The 13197-nt window shown below is 32.3% G+C and overlaps 2 protein-coding genes and 1 long non-coding RNA gene across 4 annotated transcripts in view; 1 reads left to right on the top strand and 2 right to left on the bottom strand.

Moving 5' to 3' along the window:
• The window catches only part of LOC139503467 (ubiquitin carboxyl-terminal hydrolase 37-like), a 29215-nt gene extending 25024 nt beyond the window's left edge, over positions 1-4191 (top strand). Inside the window, exons 19-23 of one of the 2 annotated variants that reach the window (XM_071293246.1) lie at positions 412-506; positions 930-999; positions 1345-1483; positions 2620-2836; positions 2928-4191. In XM_071293246.1, coding sequence (XP_071149347.1) covers positions 412-506; positions 930-999; positions 1345-1483; positions 2620-2677 — 362 coding nt within the window. In that variant the 3' untranslated portion in view covers positions 2678-2836; positions 2928-4191. The remainder of the gene's footprint in view (positions 1-411; positions 507-929; positions 1000-1344; positions 1484-2619; positions 2837-2927) is intronic. The other variant, XM_071293247.1, reaches the window with a different exon arrangement.
• Positions 4192-6026: 1835 nt separating this feature from the next.
• On the bottom strand, positions 6027-7196 carry LOC139503468 (uncharacterized). The gene is made up of 2 exons (XR_011659110.1): positions 6924-7196; positions 6027-6228 (listed from the first exon to the last, which is right to left on the bottom strand). It is a non-coding gene; the product is annotated as an uncharacterized lncRNA (long non-coding RNA).
• A 504-nt stretch (positions 7197-7700) lies between these two features.
• LOC139504181 (uncharacterized) lies at positions 7701-11189 on the bottom strand. Its single transcript, XM_071294244.1, has 4 exons — positions 10755-11189; positions 9810-9959; positions 8267-8426; positions 7701-7802 (listed from the first exon to the last, which is right to left on the bottom strand). The coding sequence occupies exons 1-4, from the start codon at positions 11153-11155 to the stop codon at positions 7701-7703; spliced, it is 813 nt and encodes a 270-aa protein (XP_071150345.1). The 5' UTR covers positions 11156-11189.
• Positions 11190-13197: the final 2008 nt, after the last annotated feature.

The raw sequence follows: 13197 nt of genomic DNA on the forward strand, positions 1-13197 counted from the left end.
TGAATTACTAAAGTTTGCTTATACCAATATTCTATTTTTACACAATTGTTTATCTCATACATAAAAAAAAAAACAGAAAATTAATACCCACAACAAAAAAAGTTTAAGCATCGTTAAGGAATGACAGAAGGTGGAACAAACATTTTGTATTTTAGCTCACCTAGCCAATAGATCACATGAGCTTAATACATATCACTTGGCATCCAATATTATAAACTTTTTTAAAGATTTTCTCCTCTGATGCTTCTGAACCAGTTAAACCTAATTTGAAGTGGATGATCCTTAGGATATGTAGTATAAAGTTTGATATATGCCTCTGGGAGCATCTTGTTAATTTGTTTTATATTTATTATTTAAATTATTGTCTTATAACAGTTTGAATTATAATTTATGTAAAATTCTGCTTTCCAGATTTTCTAATGGAACAATGGGATAAAGAGAACTACAATCCGGATGGCAGCTTAATGAAAGAAATGGAAGAAATTTTACCTAGAATTGATAACGAGGTATAAAAGTAATTATAGGATACCGTATGCATTGAATCTGATTCTATCATTATAATTTGATGAAGTAAATGAAGTAATTATTAAATATATGTATAATTCAGTCTTCACTCTTAACCACAAACCCAACAGCCGAGGCTTGTATAATTGCTTTCATATAATTGAATGTGAAATTCATCTCTACAGGCCAACAGAATCTAATATTTGTTCTAAAAAAATCAATGATGTCATTGTTTAAGTCATCTTTAAAAATTTGGAGTTATCTTTCTTTTGTCTAGAATTGTTGTTAAATGCTTTAAAAAGTTATACAATGCAATATTTTATTTGACTTCCCACTGATAAATGAATGCAATCTTTTTCCTCAAAGCTTACAATCAAATTGATTTTAAGGTAATTTTTAAATGCTGGTCCTCTTTTTTTTAACAGAAAGGAGAACTACCGTATTCCTATCGTCTAGTCAGTGTTGTTAATCACATTGGTAGCAGCTCTGTGGTTGGTAAGTACGATAGTTATACAAAATTTGTAGTAGGATATATTTGATATTTTAGAAAAAATGATAAACTACACATATATAGGAAGAGTGAAAAATGCAACAGAGAGGGGGGAAAAAAGGAATTGTTCAATCCCTGAATATATATATTTTTTTCAAAATGAAGACATCTTTTTCACAAAAATAACAATTCAAAATGGATTCCAACATGAATCATCTGCACTTTTTTTTATAAAAATTACTGCGAGACATGTGAGTCAATGATATGAAACATAACCTATACATGTCGCTGATCTGGGCTATTATGCTAGTGATGCATACTCTTTTTACCTATACATGTGTATATTGTAGGGCATTATGTCAGTGATGTGTATGATATTAAGAAGGCCAGTTGGTTCAGCTGTGATGATTCACATGTGTCTAGAACAACTGAAACAGATGTCAGAACCAAACGGGAGAGAAGTGGATACATATTCTTCTATCTGAACAAGTAAGTTATTTAGAGGTCAAAATAATGATTGAAAATAGGCATTGAGATTTAAAGCAGCCATGAAATTGACAGGTATGTGGTGTAGTCTTCTTGCTGCATCATGAAATTTCTGTGTTGGGCCAAATAAAAAAGTATGTGTGGTTCCAGTTACATCTGAAAAAAAGTTAGGGTAGGTAGGTAGGGATTTTTTTTTTATTTTATGTTTTTTTTTTACATTGAGTCTATGGGAGCAACATTCTGACTTTAACAGTGCTTAATGAAAAATGACAATAAAATCTTTAGGGTAGGCTATTTTTAAGTTGAAAAAGTAGGGACGGTACGGTTACTGGAACCACACATATATTTTTATTTGGCCTTGTGTTTTGTGAAATGATGTTGGTCTTGATGCCCACACCGTAGCAGGAGGGGCCTTAAGTGTTACCCCTCTCTGTATCTACATACATCCCAAAATTTGTTTCCATTCCCTATCATAAGCTTGCCTCAACCAAATGTTATGAAACTCATACACATTGCAATGCTTATTACCACCAAACACAATTTGTGGCATCACTTACAGTGTTCTCGAGTTATGTCCCTTTTTAAATGGTAAAATTGCTAAATTTGACATCATTTCTGCACTCTTACTTTAGTTTGCCTCATCCAAATGATATCAATCTTATACATAGTGCTCATTTCTACCAAGCGCTGATCCAGGTTGAATATGGGTGGCTTTACTTTCACTGTTCTCGAGGTTGTGTATAGTAGATGGAAAAATAGCTGAACAGTGGCGGATCAAAGAAGGGGGTTGGAACCCCCCCCCCCCCCCCTTTTTTTTTGGAAGATCAATGCATTTGAATGGGAGCATATAGTTGGAACCCCCCTTTACTCAGGATTAGGACCCCCCCTTTTTAAAATGGCTGGATCCGCCCCTGCTGAATATGTTTTTTTGGCACTTCAAATTTTCAACATTATTGCATATTAACAAGCAGGCCATTTGTGTCCTGTGGACACATTATTCTTTTATCTAACTTGAAAATAACATGAAAATAAAAAACAGTTAAATTAACATGATAAATGGGAAGTTTGTTATTGAAAAACAACTATTTAGTGAAAAGGGAAAATGTCATAATTTCTGGTTCATTTATTTTATTTTTCAGAGATATATTTGACGACTTGAAGGACCACTATGCCATCCATGCTAACAAGAAGAAATGAAGACTTTTAAGATGCTACAGAGAACAGAATATGAATATTGAACAAACATTGAGATGATCAAATTAACTGATGGTTAATATCAAAGGCCAATTAAGGTGGTACCCAACACTTTCACTAAAATTAATTTGGCTCGTTTAATTTTTATAAAATTTTGTCAAAGCATTTACTTTGACACTTTAACAAAAATATGAAAATAAAATTTTTTTGAACCAACCGTTTTGTCAGAAAAATTACACTGGTTATATAGCAGATTGACAAACACCAATTTTGATCATTGAGAAGCTTAATATTCCCTTTACAACACAACGTTATTAAAACGTTTGGCTGATTTTACAGAGTTATCTCCCTGTAGTGTTAGGTACCACCTTAAATGCTATAAGAACAAATTAAATATGTCATTTCTAACATGTCTTGGGGACAAATATGTTTTTGTCCTGTCTTGCACAAGATTGTGTAAAACCATCTACAAAGGACGCAATTTGTTCACACTGTATACCATGTTTATGTTAAATCATATATTTCGGGGGTAAAATGTTTCCCATAGTAGAACAAAGACTCAAAACTAATACAAATGAGGAGGGTTATGTTATATTCCTTCAGTTTGCATAGGAACAAAAGTTGACAGAATTGAGCAATGAACAAATATTTAATTATCTACCATCTCAGCACACAGAAATAAAGTGATGAGTTGGAACAAAATATTGATAATCAATGGTCTGCTACTTACATGAGGGTCTGGAGAGGGTTACTGAATGTAAAATAATGGACACACAAAAATAAAGAACTGAAAAAAATGGGGTAAAAATAATGAGTAGAGAATAAAACATGTGGAGCAAAATATAATAACTAGAAAATAATTGGCCAAAAAGGTAAAATAAAAAATGACGTGAAATTTAAGAAAAGAGAATAATGCATGAGGAGGAAAAATATAATGACTATAGAATAATGTGCCAAAAAATGTAAATAGAGGGAAAATTACCCCAAAAATAAAGGTAATACAATAAAGACCCTCATCTTACATTTATTGTGATTTGTTAAATATTCTTTTTTATTAAGAATGAAATTAACCACTCAAATTAAATAGAACAAAGATTGGTGTTTTTTTTTTAGTCAAAGACTTGTATATTTATACCATATATCATGTATAAATGAAATTAAAAACAAAATGTATATCTGTAAATTTGCATGAATTTTCAATAAAATGAAATTTTGATATTATAGGCCAGTTTATTTCTCTATTACTATAGCATTGTATGCTATAGAGGACGTCTTAACTTGAATAATAGTGTTAACTGTCTAAAATATGTTTCATGTGTTATATAGTAGCATTGAATTCATTTCTACATAAAATTTGTTAAGTATATTTTTATCTATTTATGATTTGTTTTGATTATTATTGTTAATATAAAATATTTAAAATGCATTGATGTATATGTTTTGATTATTGTTAATATAGAGATTTAAATGCATTTCATATGTTTCTCAGTGGTATTAAAACAAAATGTTTATATTGACAGATCTTTTTATTAATAGTTTAGCATGATTTTTGTCGACATAGGGATAGGGATCTTAAAAGCTTAATATGTTGGAAGGAAGACCTTGATCCTTCATACTTCGTATATAGATGCCTTATGTTTATGAAGTTTCCGTCTGTCATACATGTATGTCCATTGTCCTTCACCTCATTTTCATGGTTCAGTGACTTCTTGAAAAAAAAAATTTATTATCTTAATTTCTCTCTAATTATGAGTAATAGGATAGTTATATTTGGTATGTGCTACCTTGCAAGATCCTGATGCCAATCAGACAGTTTTCATTGGACCTTGACCTCAATTCAAAGATCAGTGAACAAGAATAAGTTTTTGTGGTCAAGTCCATATCTCAGATAATGAATGCAATAGGTCAACTATATTTAAAGCATGTAACTGTACTTGTTTTTCTTGTAGGGCTCATCTGACCTTAACTTCAATTTCATGGTTCATTGATCAATGTTAAATTTACCAGGTTAAGTTTGTTTTTTAAATACTTTTTGCAATAAGTCATCTTTATTTAGAGCATATTTGGTGTATAGAATGATTGTAAGGTGTACATGTATTTGTAGCTTGGTTATCTGACCTTGACCTCATTTTCTTGATCATGTAAAGTTTATGTGATAGTTGTAGTTAAGCTTTAAATTTTGGTGTATCAACATAAAATCAATGATCTGTAAGGAGATGTGGGGTATACCTCAATGAGACAGTAACCCAATGGTGAAAATAACAAAAAGACATCAACAGAGCACCATACAGTCTTCAGCAACCAATTGACTTTCTTTTATATAATGTGTAAAGCTCTAATTAAATGATCAAGAGTCTACAAAAGTTAAGAAAAATTTAACAAACAACAAAAGAAGAGCTGTCTAAAGTCAATTCTCTTAATATTGCAAACAGTAAAAAACATGTGTAACCCTGCTGCTTTTTTTTTTGGCTCATCCCAAGTCTAGATCCTTTGTTAAGGGACCAGTTGAAGCAAGCCTCCAAGTGCAGTTTTTTCTTGCAGTGTTGAAGACCCATTGGTGGCCTTGGAGTGTTTCTGCACTTCTATAGTTGTAGTCTTTTTGACACATTCCCCTTTCAGTACTCAATTTTATGACATACAAATAACATCACCAAGCAAGGAACATTTACGTCACAGAAAAAACATCATTATAAACTTCAAAAGAGAAAAGAAATTGTCTGATTTTTATTTTATAAAGCTTTAAATATATAGTTTTAAATTTGGTATTTTCATGAAAAGAGATCACCCCTGATTTTTTGTTGGGTTTGTGTTGCTCAGTCTTTGGTATTCTTTGTTTTGTGTTGTTGCTTTTAATTTTTTCCATGGGGTTATCTGTTTCTCTTTAACTTGAACATTTTATATACAAGGTAAACCAGAATGATCAGTAGTTTGCGAAGATGTGGTATAATTGTCAAGGATACAACTTTCCACTGGAGAACATACTGATCTGGTAGTTATCAACTACAACTTACAAGTCATCATGCAGCCTTCAACAATGAGCAAAACCAATATCTCATAAGCTATAAAAGCACCATTAAATGACAAATGTAAGACAATTTTAAGAGAGAAAATAAACAACCTGACTTTCAAAACCATGAGAGAAGAACAACTTAAATATGATATACAGCAATAGACTACATTGTAAAATCCTGAAAGTGCAAGCTGGCATCTGACTTTACAGAATGAGGTGGGTTAAACATGTAAGAGGGCAAAAAAAACATCTTTTGTTACTCAATCTTTAGTGGGTTTTTTTTGCACTGGTATCTACTTACTTTTTTAACACTTTTAACTTGCAATCTAAATAACTCATTCATAAATATTGATAACTTTTAATTCTATTACTTAATATTATTGAGTCTTATAAAATTGTCTATTAGAACATTACGATCATCTCTCAAAAGAATATCCAAAGGGGTAGAATAATATATAATGGCTTTATCTTCCTCTTCTAATTCAATATTCTCTTTAAGTTTCTTGTAATGAGTGCTTGAGATTTCCAGGACAGTAAAACATATCTAAACGAAAAAAAGAAAATGTTCATCAGTTAAATTAAAATTATTACAACAAAAACAGCCAAGAGTTCTCGCATTTTAAATCTTTGAAGTCAAAAGCACTATAAAATTAAAGAATATATATTATACATATTGTGTATATACCATTATTAAATGTTAAACCATCAAACAACTAACAACCTAGACCTAAATCTAAATGAATGGAGAATGTGTCCATGGGACAGATGTGCTGACTTGCATATAACTTTATTATACAGGGACATAAATCAAGAACGGTAAAAAGTGATGCAACCCAAATTAGAACTTTATCTGACTGTGTTTTGTGGTAACAAGCATTGTATTTAACACTATATTTTGTTGAGGCTAACTAATGTTTAAGGATCAAAACCACAAATTCAGCAATATTTGCATTAATAAAGGGACATAACTCAAGAAGGGTGAAATTAAGTCCACCTAAGTTCTAACTTGATAGGTGTTATGTGCTAAAAAGCATTGTTGTGTATAACATTTGGTTTAAGTAAATCAAAGTTTAAAGAGAATGTAAACTAATTTGGGACGTATGTACATGATGTAAGGATGGACAATGATAATACTTGATGACCCCTTCACCTAACAGCAGGTGCATAAAAATAATTAATGGCATAAACATGATAAACATGATGAATTGTATCAAAATTTAATAAAAAAAAGATATTTACCTTTGTACCATCAACAATCATACCAGGCATTGTTAGTTTTGGTTTTTTGTCATCTGTACAATGTCTTCTCAGATCTAATAAAAGTTCTCCTGCATGTTGTCCAAGCACCATACTATTTAAGCGAACTTCTAAATGGGTACATCCTCTAACTTTGTCTTTATATTTTTTAAATTCAGAATTTCTTTGATTTGATGAAGATGATAAAGGATGGTCACTTTTTTTTCTCCTATTTCTCCATGACAGTGCATGTGTCGAATCATAAACATTCTTCACCTATCAAAAAGATATGTAATGTAAATTATATAAAAAAGAAGATGTGGTATGATTGCCAATGAGACAACTATCCACAAAAGACCAAAATGACACAGACATTAACAACTATAGGTCACAGTATATAGCAAGAATTTGTGGGTAGTGGTGCTCATATAAAGTAAGAAGATTCCAATCAGACAACTAGTGAACTACCAACCAAAGTTCAAAATTCAATGTCATTAATTATAGGCAATGGTATGTGGCCTTCAACAATGAGAAAATTCCATACCTATAAAAAGCCCCATCATGAAAAAATACGAAACAATTCAGGGGCGGATCCAGCCATTTTAAAAAGGGGGGGTTCCTAACCCAGGACAAAGGGGGGGGGGGTTCCAATCATATGTTCCTGCAATGATTCAAATACATTGATCGTCCAAAAAAAAGGGGGGGTTCCAACCCCCAGAACCCCCCCTCTGGATCCGCGCCTGCAATTCAATTGAGAAAACCTGACTTTAATGAAAAGTATCAGAAACAGGAAGTCTTAGGTGTCTGACAGATCCAACATGGGCACACACCTTTCAATATACATGTATCACTTTTCAGCTGCTGACCAAAAATGAAGTTGTACTGAAAAATAATTTCTGAGAAAAGTCAAACAAAAAATATAAAGTTCATTCAGCATAGTAAATTTATTATAGATCTGACATGTGTTCACAATTTCCAACTCATCACTTTTAAGCTACTGACAAAATATAAGGCAGTATCTAAAAATAATAAGACAAAACTATTTTTTGGACATGAAGCTGATATGACAACAGACAATTGAAGGTGATTAAAATTTAGCATATACTTCTCAAGACAGGTTGTGAGTTCAAAACCCTGCATGTGGCAAGTGCATTAATAACCAATCTTAATTGACTAGGATTATAGTGTTCCTGTTGATGGTTGCAATTCTCTCCAGCCACTTCTGCTTGCTCCACCAATAAACATGATAAACACTGCCCACTGTGAAATACTAGTTGTCAATGTATTGAAACTCGATTTAAAAGTGGAGTTAAACACCAAATAATCAATTAAAGATGTACACTTACCTGAACCACTGGAACTACAATCCCATCACATTCATAATCATCATCATCATTAGAATCACCAATCCCATCTTTGAGAAAGCGTATCGCTGGTTTTGAAATAACTTTGGGAATTCCTATCAAATTCTCCCATACAGTTTCATCACTCTCTGACAATGAAAAACTGAAATAGAGTGATATCATAATGCTTAAAACTCATTACTCAGGGTTTTCATTAATATGAATATATAAGGCAATTATATGATTCCTGAACTCATGCAAATCTTTTGATATCAATTATGGCCATATGTTATCATTTTTGTTTAAAACAAGATTAAAAAACAATTATCTACATTTGAAATCATTTCAATGTTCTATTTTTACCTGGGGACTTAAAAAATATATTTAAGAAATAATTCATGGGGGCTTGAATATATTGTGATTTTACCACAGGTTGGCCCTTTATGACAAATATTTTACCCTGAGCAATAGTGAGGGGTAAAATAGCGGCATAAGGGGACAACCCATGGTAAAATCACGATATATTCAAGCCCCAATGAATTATTTCGATTCTAATAGGACTCTAGGTGAAGGCATTATTTGCTGTTCCCATAATTAAACGCACTATTTACATTTGTAATTGACGTAAAAGAACAAACTAAATAAGTGACATGCTAAGCTTAAACTATTTACAATAATTATTTAGATAGGTTTGGATGAATCTAAATGACAATTGTACTTATATATATATATATGTCTAATAAGTATACAAAAAATGGCTTATAAATCACATTTTATCATCATTTGTTTACGTTTTCTTGTTGTGATGATTTTCGGTTTCACAAGCATGTATTTTCCTGTAAAATGCTTATATTCTGACGTCATACATCTATGACGTTGAGTAGCTCATTCATAAAAAAGCATATGAAGTGGGAGTACAATCAGAATAGCCCAAACAATATATTCATATTTTTACCACAAGTGTGTACTCAAAGCGTTTGAAGAAAGTCATGTCAGAATATATAGCAAACAAACTTCTTATTCTAATTGTTTGATTTGCTACATCATGTACATGCATGAATAAATTAGTGAGTCCCTGTAATGTGATTGTTGTTGATTGTTTTTATTTGTACAATGTACATGATGTACGTCAAAGTAGCCTGGTGTTCATGACTAGGACCACCTGATGTGAGGTCTATAATTTTGGTAGCACTTGTTCTCTATTTTAGTGTTTAAAGAAAAGTTTTGTTTCCCCAAGAACAGCATGCATGTACAGTACATTTGTACATGAGGTACATGAACTTTAAACAATAATACAAAATCTTTTAAGAGGTTTTAAAGTGTTAACTCAGAAATTTTATTTCTGGAAATGGTTCAAACAAATATTGCTATCAATTTTTAAACGTGCAGATTTTTATTTTAGTGACCTAAATTTTATAATTTTGGTAATCATGATCACTATACAATGTAGCATGTATAGGATAGGCAGCATTAAAAACATTGTTCATGTTGTTAAAATTTCTGAATACATCATGTACATACTGACACCAAGGTCTCTAATACTTACTCAACCTCTAGACAACATAGTTCAGCAAATGCTGCAACAAATTTAGTGTAGTTTCCTTCATAATCTGTTTTAAGTTTTCTTGTCGATTCAATATCTTGAACAAGCTTTTTAAAAGCTTTAGTAAACTTCACTATTCTCTTCCTGACATTTCTACAAAAAAAATATACTGAAAGTTAATGAAGGAAAATATGTGACTATATAATGTGCTGAATGTCAGAATGTTATTCAGAGGCACATCTACAATGTAGCATTTGCCTAGCATTGTCTATGCTCATTCCACTAAATACAAATAAATACCATCTAGCTATTACAATACACATGCTACATGTACATGTATGCAATGATATGAGCTGGCATTCCAAAATATACAAAATTAAAATGTTGCCAAAAAATCATAAGAAATTCATGAAATATGAGTGTAAAGTCATATTTTTTGTCTTTTTAAAAGAATATACATGACATGCATGATACAAGACTTTATTGAAACTGGAACAAATAATAACATTATGATTTCTTCTTCTTCTTCCAGTAAGCGGCCACCGTCAACTGGTTGACTATCCTGCCACATTTATGAAGTGCACGCATGAATAAAATTTTTAATTTAACAAAAACTAGGTGAAATTTATAATTGTAAACAGGTAATTTGCGGAGGGACACAAATATGTCCATGTTTTAATTTAAGCAAGCTTCTACTCTTGCTGTATCTTTATTAAATAAAAGACAAAAGATTCTAAACAGGTTTATATTTTCTTCAATTGATCCTAAATGTAACAGTCATTTTGGAGTGACGTCAAAGACTTTGAGCTGTCATATTTTCTGGCACTTGAAATTCAACCTTGAAAGACAGCTGGCAGCAAGAGGGTGAAAGCCATCACATGGTTGTGACCTCCCCTCCTATGGGGTTAGCAGATTACATATATATATAAATTATACGTATATACTTACATGTTGGTCTCAGTTTTCATTTCTTTCAGTGTTTGATTAACATTTTCTTTGAGACTATCACTATTAAATAAGATTTTATCATAATTTTCAACATTAAATGTTACATATGTTTTTACTTTTTGAATATAAGAAGTTTCTTCTTTGGTGAGTTCTTCAGATAAAGATTCTATATTTCTTAAAACGTCCAAAGGATTTGGTAAATAATCGTCATGATAATAAATATTTAGGTATTTTTCAACATGAGAAATCGTCCATTTTGAGACAGATTTGTTTAAACTTATTGCCATTAGTTTTTCTCCTATTATGGATGGATCAGTTGCTGAATCAGAGAACTGGTCTGATGTTGAACAAGTCATTTTAGCTGTTGGTGATTGATCAAGTGTTGAACAAGCCATTTGCATTGTTTTGACAAGGGATATTAAGAACTGGGGAGCGGAACTTGTTTAACTGTGTCTATTTTTTTCTCCTTTATTTTAAATTCAATTCAAAGATTTGTATAATGAATCATAGAAATGTTTGCTCATATAATATATTATAAGTAACTGTTACTCCTATATATTTAACGTAACGGTACCCAAATTGCACCGAGTACCCAAATTGCACCTATTTATCAAAAAAAGCAGCGAAAATCTAACAAGATTTCCTAGAGACTTAAAAAAATGGTATTTTTATGATTTGAAACTATGCACGTCTTTCAACATAAGTAAAAATATTTAGATATACACAAAACGGCCCTTTATAACTATTATAGCTTGATGTTCGGTGTGAGCCCAGGCTCCGTGTTGAAGACCGTACTTTGACCTATATAGTGCATAGGCGAATCCAGGGGGGTTCTTGGGGCCCGCCCCCCTTTTGGTGGGAAAAATTTGGTTGATAATATAGGGAATCACTGAAGCATGACTGGACCCCCCCCCTTTATGGAAAGTTCTGGATCCGCCACTGTAGTGGTTTACTTTAACAAATTGTGACTTGGATGGATAGTATATTTTGCCTTCACCACATCAGTGGCGGATCCAGGGGGGGGGGGGGGGGGGGTTCCGGGGGTGCGCACCCCCCTTTATTTTTGCCGATCAATGCATTTGTATCGGGACATATGTTTTGCACCCCCCCCCCTTTGCCCTGGGTGCCCTGGGTTAGCACCCCCCTTTCGAAAATTTCTGCATCCGCCCCTGCACATCTACTAATTATTAGTATTTTATTTCAGTAAATCTTTTGGCAGTGTACCCCTACAACAGACTCCTCCACAAATAAAGCCCAATGTGAAGTCAGAGGAAACACCCCGAATAATAAGGGCGTGCATGGAATGGGTTTTACAAAATAAAGAACAATGTGTTAAAATATAAAAGTTAGAGAATAATCATGGACAAAAAGTACAAAGAATAGAGGAAATAGGCATAAAAAAGATGACAGAAATGAAGAACAACCCTAAAGTATCAATAGACAGGGACGATTTCAATATAAAATATAAAACTACATTAATTCTTCTCAAGTTCATTTCAAAGTATAAACAAGGCAATTAGTCAATAGCAACATACTACACAAACGCCATAGGAAACACAACATACAAGTCAAAACAAAAGAAAATCGTGTATATCCTGCCGGTACATCCTGTTTTGTTGTGGGATTTGTGTCGCTGCTTTTTGTATGTTGACCATTTTTTAATTTTGTTTGGCAATGCATGGCGTTAGCATGCAAATTGTCTTCGACTTAAAACGCTTGAGTATCCTTTTGATATTCAACCCCTGTTTGAGAAAAATATCAACCCTGTCGACAAATAAGAGGTTATGTTATATTTTTTTCCCACTGATATTCCACAACGGTCAACCAACTCGCAATGATAGTAAAGCTTTCGAACAGATGACTTCAACTTTACCGTTTGAACCCTTGATTCAATTGCACCAATAACTTCTTTAATTTGTTAGCAGTAACACTCTTTCAAGGAAACCATGATTGGAAACAAAAGTTCTTGAGTATCGAGCCAATTTATAGGTATATATTCCATGTTCAGTAATTATTTAAAAATCTCTCATTACAATTAAGTTTTTTTTCTTTATTACAACGTGTTACGCATATAGATATATATATTCCATGTTCAGTTATTACTTAAATATCTCTAATGACAATTAATTTTTTTCCTTCACAAGAACGTTTTACGCAGCATAACTCTGTCACTAGAGTGTTAAACTATTTGGAAAACGAAGTGTCCGAATAAGTTATAAAATTGAGAATGGAAATGGGGAATGTGCCAAATAGACAACAACCCGACCATAGAAAAAAACATCAGCAGAAGGTCACCAACAGGTCTTCAATGTAGCGAGAAATTCCCACACCCGGAAGCGTCCTTCAGCTGGCCCCTAAACAAATATATACTAGTTCAGTGATAATGAACGCCATACTAATTTCCAAATTATACACAAGAAACTAAAATTAAAATAATACAAGA

This window comes from Mytilus edulis, chromosome 14, assembly GCF_963676685.1.
Source record: "Mytilus edulis chromosome 14, xbMytEdul2.2, whole genome shotgun sequence".
Taxonomy (NCBI): Eukaryota; Metazoa; Mollusca; class Bivalvia; order Mytilida; family Mytilidae; genus Mytilus; species Mytilus edulis.

Excerpts from the sequence above, each read along its gene's own strand:
- LOC139504181 (XM_071294244.1), bottom strand. The coding sequence starts at position 11,155 with ATGCAAATGGCTTGTTCAACACTTGATCAATCACCAACAGCTAAAATG. Across the intron at positions 9,960-10,754 it reads ATGAAAACTGAGACCAACAT|AAATGTCAGGAAGAGAATAG; the intron begins GTAAGTATATAC and ends TTTTTTTTGTAG. Across the intron at positions 7,803-8,266 it reads TTGTAGTTCCAGTGGTTCAG|TACAACTTCATTTTTGGTCA; the intron begins GTAAGTGTACAT and ends ATTATTTTTCAG.